An 11,719-nucleotide genomic window follows, 5' to 3' on the forward strand; every position below is an offset into this window, starting at 1 on the left:
GTACGGTCACACTTTGTAGAGATTTACAAGAATCTTTTAAGGCCCTGAAATAGCCAATAGTGATAATTGGCTTACTGATTTTGACTGAGAACATGGCCATTGCCAGCTGTTATTTGCAGTGCAAAGTGAGTTTGCAGTCATTTACCGTATGTACATGGATCATTCATACAGTAACAGCAAGTAGGACACTCATGCATGCATACGACGTGCATGTGCCCTCATAAGCCAAAAATAGCTTGATTTCTTGTCCCCTGTCCTTGATGATTGAGGTTAAAAGGTATCTCAAATGGTACTCTATTCCTTATTTAGTACACTACTTTTGACCAAGCCCTATAGGGCTCTGATCAAATTTGGTGCACTATATAGGGGAATAGGGTGTCATTTGGGACGACGTTTTACAATTAAAGGGGAGGTGCCTAGTTGTGCGTCTCACCGGAAGTCTGACGTCGCACAGTATTATGTCAAAAATAAAAATCTACATTCGAGGAAGTCAGAAGGGTACTGTAGCTAAAGCTAGAAGAGTGGAATAAGACAAATATTGTCGTTTGTCGAAAATAACCTCTATCGAAAACCCCTGAAGACCACTGCAATGGCCGAGGAAAACATCTTCCTTTTCGTTCCGAATTTGATCGGTGAGTTTCTATTTACATGGATGGTTCCAATCCAATGAAAACTGTCTAAAATGTTTTGCTAGATTACGTTAGCAAATTAGCAGCTAGCTACAGTAGGTGTAATATATATGTATTACAGTTGATCTGGAAGTATGACGTTTTTTGGGCGCTAAAATAAGGTCAATTGTACGGCATAATGTTATCTGTCTGTTTGATTTGAGACGGTTTTGCCATCATGAATCATGGCTATTACAGCGCATTCGGAAACTATTCAAAAAACCCTTGACCTTTTCCACATTTTATTACGTTACTGCCTTACTCTAAAATTGATTAAATTGTTGTTTTCCCTCATCAATCTACACACACTACCCCCATAATGACAAAGCAAAAACAGTTTAGACATTTTGCTAATTTATTAAAATACTGAAATATCACATTTACATAAGTATTCAGACACTTTACTCAGTGCTTTGTTGAAGCACCTTTGGCAGCGATTACAGCCTCGAGTCTTCTTGGGTATGACGCTACAAGCTAGGCACACTTGTATTTCGGGAGTTTCTCCCCATTCTTCTCTGCAGAACCTCTCAAGCTTGGTCAGGTTGGATGGGGAGCGTCGCTGCACAGCTATTTTCAGGTCTCTCCAGAGATGCCCATGAACGATTGGGTTCATGTCCGGGCTCTGGCTGGGCCATTCAAAGGACATTCAGAGACTTGTTCCGAAGCCACTCTTGCGTTGTCTTGGCTGTGTGCTTAGGGTTGTTGTTCTGTTGGAAGGTGAACCTTCGCCCCATGAGGTTCTGAGCGCTCTGGAGCAGGTATTCATCAAGGATCTGCAATTGCTAAATTGTAATTACTTCGCCACTATTGGCCTATTTATTGCCTTACCTCCTTACTTCATTTGCACACACTGTATACATATTTCTCTATTGTGTTATTGACTGTACGTTTGTTTATCCCATGTGTAACTCTGTGTTGTTTTTGTTGCACTGCTTTGCTTTATCTCTTTTTCTCTGGACTTTGCTCCGTTAATCTTTCCCTCAAGCCTGATTAGTCTCTCAGTCTCTGTTGCTGAAAAACATCCCCACATTATGATGCTGCCACCACCAGGTTTCCTCCAGATGTGATGCTTGGCGTTCAGGCCAAAGAGTTCAATCTTGGTTTCATCAGACCAGATAATCTTGTTTCTCATGGTCTGAGAGTCCTTTAGGCAAACTCCAAGCGGGCTGTCATGTACCTTTTAGTGAGGAGTGGCTTCTGTCTGGCCTGATTTGGTGGAGTGGTGCAGAGATGGTTGTCTTTCTGGAAGGTTCGCCCTTCCCCACAGAGGAACTCTGAAGCTCTGTCAGTGACTATCATGTTCTTGGTCACCTCCCTGACCAAGGCCCTTCTCCCCCGTTTGCTCAGTTTGGCCGGGTGGCCAGCTTTAGGAAGAGTCTTGGTGGTTCCAAACTTCTTCCATTTAAGAATGATGGAGACCTTTAATGCTGCAGACATTTTTTTGGTACCCTTCCCCAGATCTGTGCCTCGACACAATACTCTCGGAGCTCTACAGACAATTCCTTCGACCTCATGCCTTTGTTTTCGCTCTGACATGCATTGTGAGCTGTGGGACCTTATATAGACAGGTGTGTGCCTTTCCAAATCATGTCCAGTCAATTTAATTTACCACAGGTAGACTCCAATCAAGTTGTAGAAACATCTCAAGGATGATCAATGGAAACAGGATGCACCTGAGCTCAATTTCGAGTCTCGTAGCAAAAGGTCTGAATACTTATGTAAATAAGGTATTTCTGTTTTTTATTTGTAATAAATTTGCTAAAATTTCTAAACTTGTTTTCGATTTGTCATTTTGGGGTATTGTGTGTAGATTGATGTGGAATTTTAAAATAAGGCTGTAACGTAACAAAAGATGGAAAAATCAAGGGGTCTGAATACTTTCCAAATGCACTGTATATTCACAATACAAGTAGCTATAGAGAGATGGCTAGTAGTGTGAAGGAGCCAGTGCCAGCAACCTGTATCACCATCTAGCTATATATTGGAAGGAGTGTATTCGGTGCCAGTTCTGGGTTGGTTTAAATACTATTTGAATTAATTTCAAGTACTTTATCTGGGCTTGATCGAGCTTGACTGGAAAAATGGAACCAACAGTAGGAAAAGTAGATCCTTCACCCATCTGGCATGCCAGACAAAGGCAAAAGTATTTTAAAGAGTTCAGATATTCTATTTAAAGGCTATAATTTAAACCCAAATCGGATGGGGGCCTCTACATATCTGTCCCGTTAGGGCTTCTGATGTGTGGCTTCTTAGGCACTCTCTTAGGTTGGGAAAGTTCTCTGTAGAAATCCTTTAAGATTATGTAGCTCACTAGAATGCCTGGAGATTCTCTCTCAGAGAGGGCGAAGGTCTCTGTCTCAGAATGTGTTGTCACATTGGGCTTGCCAAATCCTGTTTTTATCACCACCACCTCCCTTCACCCTCCTTCCCTCTTTCCTCCTCTCTCGTCCTCCCCTCTCCTCTGATCTTATCCTCTCTGTTAGGCTATGCTCGCATCGTGCTGGCTCTGCTTGCCTTCTACCTGATGCCATGCTGTCCCGTACCAGCTGTGTTCTTCTACCTGCTCAGTGCCCTCCTGGATGCCTTTGATGGGCACGCCGCCCGCGCCCTCAACCAAGGTACCACTATTACAGCTATTCATGTCATTTTTACCCTGTGGTAGATTCAACCCATGATAGATTTATTCAGACTCTCTGGTCTCAGAGTCGGAGCGATTGAGCGTTGTGCTGATATCAGAAAGACTTGAACAATGTTCTTATAAGGCTGCTTTCCACTAAAGATAAATCATGATTAGGTTGGGATGCGCTTCATGTTATCCATATTATTTGTTTGAATAAAAAAAATCGTAATTACAGAAAGTGGAAATGGGTCATCACAGGGAAGATGGATCGCGTGTCGAGCCTATTTGTGTGCACAAGCCGCTAATCCCTACCTAGGTCCATATAAAAAAAGTCACCATGACACGAGACAATGCAACACTTTTTTTTTGCAACAAACTTAGTATTAGGTGGGTACAATGACAGTTCCACGTTGGGTTGTAAAAGTGTCCATATTGTTCTGGATGTCGGCGAAGTACCGCTTTGCCCCCGTCGTTGTTTGTTGAGAAAATTGGCGACAAAACCCTTTTACCTGACAGTACTTCAGATCACGGCTTTGAAAATCAACAGATTTACCACTCCACTTATTCTGCTCTACGTATTGAACACAGCAGTAAGTACCAATCATAGTCGATTCAACATCCATATGGAGTTTAGATTCCAGGTACTCCCATCAGCTTCTGTGGATCCTGTAGGTAGATGTCTTCTTCGGCCCTGGCTCTGACCGTCTTGTGGCCCTTCTCCAGTCAAGCCTGCTCGATCAGCATCTGGGAGTGGAAGGCAGCTCAGTTGACCCGGTGCGTCGTGGAGCGGGAGGACGTCTGGTCGTCTCTTAGCATGGCGTTCCTTAGGCGCGGTCAGGTTAAAGCTGAGCTGACCCTCCACGCGCTTGGTGTCCTCAAGGAGGAGCGGCTCGGTCTCCAGATCCATCTGCACGAGCTTCAGATACTCATCCATCCAGTTACGCACCGCCGAGGCCTTCTTCCCGGCAAACACCGGACGCAGCATGTCCCCCATGTCCCAGCGGTACCTCCTTGTTGTCTATGAGGATCACCTCTAACACCGTGGAGATGACCAGGGCCACCCCCCCTATGGCCCGGCATACTGGTCAAACCCCCCCCCCAGAGCAATGCTTAGCCTCTCCACATAGACGGGTCAGCCACGTGCTCCATCATACCGGAGGAGTGGTCCTGGAGGACGGCAGTGGAGCTCAGAGTAGTGGGTGCTGTTGATGCCCACGTCCGGTAGATCCTTGTCACTTGGGGCCCTCTTGTACGGTTTGGACCACATCTCGCCCGGAGTATGACAGTTCCTGCCCCATTCCCACAGCTGTTCCAGTCTAAATCTGTGTCTGGCTTTCAGGCAATCCTGGAGAATAACAGCTTGAACGTTTCTCTCTCCTTTGCCGTTTCTCTTCTATTATAAAGTAGCGCCGTGGTCATGAACTGGAGCTCATTAGCTGCATAAATGTACAAATCGGAGGTTGAAAGGCCTTGTCTGATGCTGATGTATCTGTTTTGTGTATTGGCTGAAAAACTTGCTGTTTGCATCTGTAAGGTTTCGTAATACTGCTAATGAATAAGTCCAAAAGAAAAAGGAAAAGCTGCATACTTTATTCACCAACATTTCAACAGCTAAGCCGTCTCAATCAGGGTTTCATGTCAAACACGGCAGGTCACAAGGAGGTTTCCGTTGGACACTTGCAGGTGTCTGTAATCACGGCTATGGCAGCAGGTGATAGGCCTGTCGTTGATCCAAATATCAACAATGTATAAAAATAAAAAAAGAAGGCATGAATGGAAATCAACCGATCGGGCGAGTGGTTTAAACGTGCACGAAACAGGAGTACGAATGGGAGAAGCGAAGGTATGTCAGAATAGACCGAGCGGAAATGTGAAAGTGCACAGTCGGTCTATATGTGTCTTTAGTGACCAGTGGGAACCTCCAGTGGTCTGCAGCCGACAGACATAAGGTTGGGCGGTATCTAGATTTTCATAACAGCCATATCGTTTCTGTACCATACCGAGGTTCACGGTATTACCAGAAGTGCACATAAGGGGCAGTATTGAAAACATTTAAAAAATCATCATAATAATAATTACACACAAAACAATTTAGGCAACAGGGACCTTGATTCAGGAGGGGGTTGAATGTCTCTGCTGTAGCCAAGATGATTGGTCTTGACATTTAGCCACTTAGCTAGAAAGTAAGCAAAACAAATGCATAGCTGGAGCCCTGAGCTGGATATAATTTATTTGACACATCTTAAATTTCTTATAGTTATACTTAACTTATAAGCAGTGGCGTAGCACGCAGCCCCCCCCCCCCCCATTTTTTTGGTTTACGGTATTGAAAATCAGTATGTTTTTGAAATTCCAGTATACAGTATTAAAGGTATATCACCCAAGCCTAGACAGACATATTGAGTACTGTATCGTGATGACTTTAGGAGTCTATCGATTGGGAGTGAAGACATTTGTGTTCTCGCTGTCATTGGTAAAACACACTGCACGGCATCACATCTTCCATACACTGAGTCGTACAGTTTGCAAATGTCTCAGCTATCTGGAGCTTTGCCAGCCAGTGGTTGAAGTTCCTGCACAGTATTCTCTAATTCCTTTTCACATAATTTGCGAAAAAATACATTTGGGTAATCATTTTGTTTTTATTTTACCTTTATTTAACTAGGCAAGTCAGTTAAGAACAAATTCTTATTTTCAATGACGGCCTAGGAACAGTGGGTTAACTGTCTGTTCAGGGGCAGAACGACAGATTTGTACCTTGTCAGCTCGGGGATTTGAACTTGCAACCTTTCGGTTACTAGTCCAACGCTCTAACCACTAGGCTACCCTGCCGCCCCACATTGTATAAATCAAGGTGCTGTACAAAAAGAACCTCTCCCTATCTCTCCCCTGTCCTGTAGGCACTAAGTTTGGTGCGATGCTGGACATGTTGACAGACCGCTGTGCCACCATGTGTCTCCTGGTCAACCTAGCTCTGCTTTACCCCTCCTACACCTTCCTCTTCCAGATCAGCATGAGCTTGGACATCGCCAGCCACTGGCTGCACCTGCACAGGTACATAACAAAAGAGCCTAGGAGAACCATGAACTGTACATTACATACGATTTACACAAATAGTAATGGATTCGGTGAGTGTTTCGTGTCCATTAAGTGGGGGGGGGGTTTGTCGCCGATTTCTTTGAGTTGTATTGGGGCTCCTCGCCCCATCCACAGCCAGGTGTGTGTAGTTTGTTGATCCATTAGATTTATCTAGGTCAATGTGGCTAACATGTTGGTTGCATCTCAATAATCCTCTCCTTCGACTGATTTGAAAGGAATGGACACGTGACAGCAGATTCCCAGTAGTAGGCACCCACAATATTGCTTTAGCGTGTGTTTTTCCCCAATTTGGATGAAGGAAAAGGCTGTTTTTAGACTACTGAGATGCACCCAGGGGCATCACATGCATATGTAATGGTGATGAAAATGGTGGTGTAATGTCCTTGTACTGAATTAAAGGTTAAACCTCTCTCTCTTTCTTTCTCTCTCGCTCATCTCTCTCTCATTATGTATCTCTCTCATTCGGGCTCTTTTGCTCTCACGCTTCCTCTCTCTCTCCATCTCGCTCCCCCGCTCTCTCCCTCCCCCGCTCTCTCTGTCTCTCGCTCTCTTGCTCTCTCTCTCTGCTCTGTCGCTCTCTCGCTCTCTCTCTCTCGCTCTTTCTCTCTCAGCTCAATGATGAAGGGATCCACCAGCCACAAGGCCATTGATCTATCTGGAAACCCCATTCTTCGCCTCTACTACACTTCCCGGGTAAGAAATAGTCACACACAACACACACACAACACACCAACATGGTCATGCACACACACAACACACCAACATGGTCATACACACACAACACACACCACCAACATGGTCATACACACACCAAACATGGTCATACACACACCAACATGGTTAATATAACATACACACACACACACACACACCCACTGGTCATCACAACACACACACACACACACACACACACACAACCAACATGGTCATACACAACACACACCAACATGGTCATACACACACCAACTGGTCATACACACACCAACATGGTCATACACACACAACATGGTCATATATACATCACACAAACACACACACACACACACACCAATGGTCACACACACACACACACACACCAACATGGTCATACACACACACACACCACAAAAAAATCCCTTTCGCACTTTGGTCATTTAGGAGACGCTCTTATCCAGAGAGACTTACAGGAGCAATTAGGGTTAAGTGCCTTACTCAGGGCATGTTGACAGATTTTTCACCTAGTCAGCTCGGGGATTCGAACCAGTTACTGCCCCAACGCTCTTAACTTAGCATGCGCCCATGCACACACAAATTATTACATATATTCTCTATCTCCCTCTCTCACACACACACACACACACACACACACACACACACACACACACACACCACACACACACACACACACACCCACACAGTCACAACACACACACACACACACACACACACTAACATGGTCATACACAGACACACACACACCAACATGCCAACAGGCTGATCTAACTGCTGTCTTCCATAGCCGGTGCTGTTTGTCATGTGTATGGGGAACGAGCTCTTCTTCTGCCTGCTCTACGTCTCCTACTACATTGAGGAACCCCATGGTGAGTCTCTTCACTCTACTCTCTTTCCCCCCCCCACCTTCTTTTCTTAGTTTCTCCCTTCATATCCCCATTCTCTTTTCTCTCCCTTTGCATATCTTCCAGTCTCCGTTCTCTCCCTCTCTTCAAATCTCTCTCAATCTCCCTCTGTAATATCCCTCCCTTCTTGCCTCTGTCTAAATACGTTGGCTCATATTCACTCACAGAGGCGTAGTTAATCCTCTGCTAAATAGCTGGTCTGTACACCAGGTCCTACGCATTAGGAAGGGGCAATGTGGGAACAATGGACTTCTTCTTTTCTCTTCTCCAGTGTGGCTGCAGTGGCTGCTTGGTGTCTGTGCCGTGGTGTGCGTGCTGAAGTCTGCCATCAGCGTTCTGCACCTGATCACCGCCTCCAGGAACATGGCTGCCATCGACGTGTCCGACCGCGAGATGGAGAGGAGCAAGGCCGAGTGAGAGAAGGAGAGGGGTGGGGGGGCGCTCTTAATCCCTTGGTACGTGTGTAGATCTGAGAGGATGGGTGTAACGATTTGGGAACCAATCCACCTTGTCCTCTGATAGGCTAGGTCCGGCTTTTTCCCCCTACGTTTTACACCGACCCGATCCTCTCGGATCTACTTGAATGCCTAGGGGCTAGAGGTCGAGTTAGGATAAGGCAAAGAAGAGGGGGAGAGAGAGGGAGGGTGTAGGAGGCTGTAGATGGGTGCTTCTCAATAGTCTAAAGTGGCTTCCTTTCCTCATGTCCTTTCCTTCCATCTGCGCTGATCTGAAAACGAGAGATTGGTGAAAATAGTATGTCGGATGCCTACTAGTCAATACTGCTTACCCATCCAGTTATTTCACATCAGACGAGAGAAAGGATTGGAGATGAGGAGAGGAAGCCACTAGACTATTGAGATGCACCCTGTGTCCCAAAAATCTCAAATAACCCACTTTTCTTAGTCGCCGCTTGAGCACTGATAGGAAAGGACGTGAAATCATTGGGGGGAAAAAACGTTAGTGATATCGAAGGGAAGGAGACAAGAAAATGAAGCAAGGAAATGAGGATATTTTAGAGGATTGGGACACAGACAGAAAGCAGAGACAGAGTTGCTGTGTTTGTTGAATAGAGTTAAAGTGTGAGAACAAATATTATTGTGTGACGTAGCAAAGATGGAGGTTAAGCTTAGTCAGGGGACCTTTTTAAAAACCAATCTGATGATTGTTATTTATTTTAGTTAGAAGATTGTAACAACTTAAACCTTCTGTTATTAAGCCTACTTGTATAGTGTTATAAGCCTGACATAATAACTGGTGTCAAAACTTGAAAAAGTCAACAGTAATGCTATATTTTTGTATGCTAGCAAATCATTGCAGGCTTTAATATTGTCTAGCCTAACTAGCCAACATGAATCACTTTTCACCCGACCTTATTTAGTAGACTTCATAACCAAGGGTTTGAGCGATACGTGTTTATCTTGAAATACTCTTTTAAGTGGTAACGTCCAAGTCACTATTATTGCTGTTCCTATTAATATTTCAATTCCTATGGTTGTTTTTATTATTATCTGTCGCCGTCATCAGTAATGATTTGAAATAGTTGCACTAGAGATGTCGTTCACCATCAGTTCACTTGTTATCTTGACAATTGAGTCTTTACAGCTTTACTTTTGTTCCCATTATTATTTTATTTTTTTACTGTGGTAATCAAATCAAATCAAATTGTCTTTTTCACGTGGACCAAATACAACCGGTGTAGAGCTTACCGTGAAATGCTTACTTACGAGGTAGACATTGCCCCGGCCACAGATCTAGGATCAGATTACCCAACCACAACTCTTAACCTTGACCATCAGGAGGATAGCATATCTGACCCTGAACCAGTGCTTAGTTGCAACTTGTACCAACTGGTAATGGTAGGGGTGCAACTTTCACTGGGGACATGTCCCCCCCCCCCCAAATTATGAAATTTCATTTGTCGCCCCCAGTTTTATCATTGGAATGTGATTATAAAACGAGGCAATGGTGTGCTTTAGGACCATGCGGACGCCTCCGAGCGGTCGGGTAGGCTGTTTGGAGTGTTAATCCGACCTGGATTAAAAAATATATATAATAATTGTCCCCCCCACTTCTAAAACCAAAGTTGCGCCCCTGGGTAGTGGTGACTGTAGAGGTGGTGTTGGACCTTTACGTTGCAGTGAAGATTGGATGGGGAAGACGCACACACTTTCTTAGACGTGTGCGCACACTTTTTTTGCAGACACGTATACACACACACACGCGCTTGCCACACACATACTCACACACTTGCTTACAGACATGCATTCATCTATATTGGGCACATTCCTGAGCTCAAGTGAAGACCACCTGAGTATTATGTTTTGAGTGTTATTATAAATATTATTCGACGAGCTTTTCTATCATCACTATGTGACCGTGTGTACTATATATATATACTGTGGCTGATCTGTTTTATTGTCAACCATTAGAAACTGTGTTTGGAGTGTGGCGACGTTGCTATCAGCCAGATGGCGTCAAAGATCTCTAGTTAATTTGAGTTCAACAAGACGTTTGGGAGAATGTGCTGTATACTTTGGATCATTGTGAAGGTGAGAGGGAGGAGCAAAAAAAAACCAAGCCATGTGAGATCTATGATGATATCTGAAACTGCATTGTGGGTGTCAGTGTAAGAAAAGTGTTTTAGGTTTTATTTCCATGCAGTGCCTCCGGCTTGCAGATATTGTGGAGAATGTCTTTGTCAACGGCAATAGATGAAAAGGTAATAAAAGACATCTTTGAACCTACCAGTTTGCTCTCCTATCTTCAGTCGTTATGTGCATGGCTTCATGTACAGTGTCGTTTTTCAAAGGACCAATCCCAGTCTCTAGTTCCACCCCAGAGACCGTAAAGTGCTGGAAAGGCAGAGGAAACGGCGAGGGCGAGCTAAAAGGCAGTGGGGCCGGACTCGAACGCATGATGACTCTGGCACAAATGCGTGCCAAGGTGAGCGGCTGCGACCGCTGGACCACACGGGGTTCCACCTTGTACAGTGGCCGTTGAGTTTCTAGATAGTGTTGTCAAAGTGGAGGTCCAGAGTCGTTCTAGAAATTCCTTATTTTTTTCAGAATCAACTAATAGGAATTTCTAAGCAAAAAACATGCAGACTTTTACTCTTGAGTTCTGATGCTGCTTTCAAGACAACTCGCGGCATTAGCAACATCGTCGTTGTCCTCCACGATGAACTCTGGGAGGGGACTGTGTATCTGTCTCCGTGCGTACATGCTTATGTCACACGCGATATCTGACCCCACTGGCCTGATTTTGACGAAACTTTGGCGAATGAGGCGGCACGCCATTTAGATCCGGCATTTACAAAATTGGCCAGATGGTGGCACTATAACAAGCATTTTAAAAATGCAAACTATGAAAGGTCACACCCTTTTGATCTAAAGTCATGAAATTCGGTACATAGGTCCCTCACAAGGAACTCATTTTCCTCAGGGATCCATAAGGTCCGTCAAGATGGATTTTCCGCCATTTTGGATTTTGTGAAAAACTCTTAAACGCTACTCTGGCACCAAATGACCAATCTGCACGAAACTTGATGTGTGGCATCTAACTAAGGTCTCTCTGTATTTTCCAGACTATTGACCAATAAACATTCACATGGATGTGGTCTGCCACATAAATATAAGCTTATAAATCAGTCAAGGATACTTGTTTTGTAACAAAGTTTGGTAGACATGCTGCAAACACTGTCGTGACTCCACATATGC

The 11,719-nt window shown here is 44.5% G+C and overlaps 1 protein-coding gene across 2 annotated transcripts; it reads left to right on the top strand.

The window, feature by feature from the left end:
• Window positions 1–440: 440 nt before the first annotated feature.
• Window positions 441–8,429, top strand: cdipt (CDP-diacylglycerol--inositol 3-phosphatidyltransferase (phosphatidylinositol synthase)). 2 transcript variants are annotated; one of them, XM_070449807.1, is made up of 7 exons: window positions 441–632; window positions 2,283–2,372; window positions 3,152–3,286; window positions 6,189–6,342; window positions 6,999–7,080; window positions 7,886–7,967; window positions 8,275–8,429. In XM_070449807.1, the coding sequence occupies exons 1-7, from the start codon at window positions 590–592 to the stop codon at window positions 8,418–8,420; spliced, it is 732 nt and encodes a 243-aa protein (XP_070305908.1). In that variant the 5' UTR covers window positions 441–589; the 3' UTR covers window positions 8,421–8,429. The 2 variants fall into 2 exon arrangements, with proteins under 2 accessions (XP_070305908.1, XP_023867920.1); XM_024012152.2 differs by lacking the exon at window positions 2,283–2,372 and having other exon boundaries at window positions 446–632.
• The last annotated feature ends 3,290 nt before the right edge of the window (window positions 8,430–11,719 follow it).

The sequence above is a fragment of the Salvelinus sp. IW2-2015 genome, linkage group LG20 (genome assembly GCF_002910315.2).
Source record: "Salvelinus sp. IW2-2015 linkage group LG20, ASM291031v2, whole genome shotgun sequence".
Classification (NCBI taxonomy): domain Eukaryota; kingdom Metazoa; phylum Chordata; class Actinopteri; order Salmoniformes; family Salmonidae; genus Salvelinus; species Salvelinus sp. IW2-2015.